Source organism: Leptopilina heterotoma, unplaced genomic scaffold (assembly GCF_015476425.1).
Source record: "Leptopilina heterotoma isolate Lh14 unplaced genomic scaffold, ASM1547642v1 Lhet_456, whole genome shotgun sequence".
Taxonomy (NCBI): Eukaryota; Metazoa; Arthropoda; class Insecta; order Hymenoptera; family Figitidae; genus Leptopilina; species Leptopilina heterotoma.
The window spans coordinates 346,450-349,163 of record NW_025111090.1 but is presented as its reverse complement, the minus strand read 5'-3'; the positions used below and the strand labels follow the sequence as shown (position 1 = coordinate 349,163).

At 29.7% G+C, this 2,714-nt stretch overlaps 1 protein-coding gene across 1 annotated transcript; it reads left to right on the top strand.

Moving 5' to 3' along the window:
- The first annotated feature begins 720 nt into the window (after window positions 1-720).
- On the top strand, window positions 721-2,415 carry LOC122507264 (piggyBac transposable element-derived protein 4-like). Its single transcript, XM_043619881.1, has 2 exons — window positions 721-1,887; window positions 2,020-2,415. Exons 1-2 carry the CDS (start codon window positions 721-723, stop codon window positions 2,413-2,415), a joined length of 1,563 nt encoding a protein of 520 aa, XP_043475816.1.
- The last annotated feature ends 299 nt before the right edge of the window (window positions 2,416-2,714 follow it).

Here is a 2,714-nt window from a genome sequence, read left to right as displayed (position 1 = left end):
TAAACCCGGTTTTTAGCTCTGTTTACGAGAAAATTCATTTTTTCAATGTTTAAACATTCTTGTCCCACTTTTTCATTTATATGTCCTTTTAGGAAAAAACCTCAGCTTTCGTTTAAAAAAAAAAAAAAAAAAAATGGGACCTTTTTTCCAAAAATTAAAATTTATTTTTAATTTTGATTTTTTTGGGTCAAAAAAAAAATTTTTTTTTAAATGCTTATTTTCAATCGAAAGAGCATGAAAAAACCTTTCCAAAATGTACCTAGCCAAATTTTTATGTTTAATAATTTAAGAGTAAAAAATTATCGAAATAAGCATTGTACTGAAAAACCCAAAAATTTAACCCCCTCCCCCTCGGAAAATATTGGACTAGGTAAAAAAATATTTTCACGAAAAATTACTATCTATTAGTACTACAAAAGCCCCAAGTTTTGCTACGATTGGAGAAAAATTTTTCTCCACCTGGATCACTTGACATGGAATGCCTCATATCTATAATTATACATTCTTCTGACATTTAACTATTTATTTTCAAAAATAAAAACTAATCTAATCTTTAGTAACTATAAATTGTCAAAATTCGTAAAAACATGAAAAAAATCCAACTTAAAAATAAATTTTACAATTTTTATAAAACAATTACTTACCAAATATTCAATAAACATGTTAAACAACATTTCTTCTTCCATTTTTTACATTTATAGCCATGCTGGACTTCAATCAATGGATTCGGATAGTACTGTTCCATTTGACAATAGTTCTGATTCTGATTTGTCCGATAATTTATCGGACATTACTGATGAAGATATTGTTTCAAGTAACAATGAAAAAAACACATCAGCAGATGAATCTGATGTACCGTTGATACAAAGAAGGAAAAAATTTATTGAAGATTTGACTTGGACTGAATCAGGTACATTTTCTCCAGTTCAACATTCTTTTTGTGATTCAAAAGCAGGAGTTCAGTTGGTTATAAATGCAAATAAGAAAAGTTCACCTGCTGAAATTTTTAAGTTATATTTTTCTGAGGACATTATGGAAATGATTTGCTTTCAAACCAACAAATATCAACAGGAAACTTTAACAGCTCGAATGGCATCTGGAAATTTAAAGAAAAAATCTCGCATTTTAAAATGGGAATCATTGTCTCCAGATGAGTTATATGTATTTTTTTCTTTAAAAGTTTTAATGGGCATTATTAGAAAACCAGAAATTTCTATGTATTGGTCCTCTGATCCTTTCCTAGAGACACCATTTTTTAAAAATTACATGACTATCACTAGATTTTTAGAAATAAGTGCATTCCTTCATTTTTCTGATAATGAAATAGGTGGAGGAAAGTTAGACAAAATTGCTCCTGTATTCAATGCGTTAGTCGAGCGTTTTCAGGAAGTGTATAGGCCGGGTGAATTCATTTCTATAGACGAATCTTTAATTTTGTTTAAAGGAAGGCTTAGCTTCACACAATACAATCCGCATAAGAGAGCCCGATTTGGATTAAAAACGTACCAATGTTCTGAATCAAAAACAGGATACGTTTACAACTGCAAAATATATGCAGGAAAAGATGAAAATTCACCAATGAGTAAGTTGATAGGTATTTCAGGAGTGACCGTCAAGTTACTATTAGGTGACTTAGCTGGACAAGGTCGAACACTTTTTATCGATAACTGGTACAGTTCTCCAGTACTTTTCAAACAGTTATCAGATGAAAAAACTAATGTTTGCGGCACTGCACGACCAAATCGTTTGTACATGCCAAAAAATGTTGACACGAAAACAATGAAAACAGGTGACATGAAAGTTCTTCATACTCCCAAAATGAGTCTAACTGTATGGAAAAACAAAAAGATTGTTAGAGTACTTAGCACTGTTCTCCGACCTGAAATGGTAACAACTCGAAAACGAAAACGAAATAGAGATTCAATAAAGAAACCGAATGTCGTTCTTCTATATAACGAACATATGGGTGGTGTTGATCTTGGAGATCAATACATTAAACCCTATGACTCAGCGTGAAAGAGTGTTAAATGGTACTTAAAAATCTTTTACAGACTTCTTGACACTAGTATCCTTAACTCGTATGTTGTGTACAAATCTTTTCGTCCAGAAATGAAAATGTCTTTTTTAGACTTTCGAACTCTGTTAGTAAAACAACTAATTAGCTCTCATGGCACACTAATAAAAAAGCCACACGCAAGAAGAGTAGAACAAAGTCAAAACCTGTCTAGGCTTACAGCTAGACATTTCCCAATGATGATTTCGGAAATTTCAGAATTGAAATCCGAAAGACTGAATTGTTTCTTGTGCTACAAAAAAAACAAAATTACAAAGACAAAAACGTTATGTGTTGAATGTAGGAAAAAAGCGCTTTGTCTTCCATGTTTCAAAACCTATCATACTAAACTTGACTGCTAAAAAATGTTATAGTAAATTATGAGAAAGCATGAATATAAAAAAATTTTTATATAACTAACTTTAATAATTAAAAAAAGGATCAAAAAACTAAAAAAAAATTGAAAATTCAAAGGAAAATGAATACAAATTTGAAAAATTATAGAAAAAAACAAAAAAAACAAAAAAAATGGAATGTAAAACTTTGCAGCCTCCTCGTGGCTAAAAAAATTGAAAATTCAAAGGAAAATGAATACGAATTTAAAAAATTATAGAAAAAAAACAAAAAAAAACAAAAAAAAAACAAAAAAAACAAAAAAAAT

Bases quoted from the DNA above. Each gene is read 5' to 3' on its own strand.
- LOC122507264 (XM_043619881.1), top strand. From the start codon at position 721: ATGGATTCGGATAGTACTGTTCCATTTGACAATAGTTCTGATTCTGAT. The intron at 1,888-2,019 runs GTAACAACTCGA...TCAGCGTGAAAG, and splicing joins CTGTTCTCCGACCTGAAATG to AGTGTTAAATGGTACTTAAA.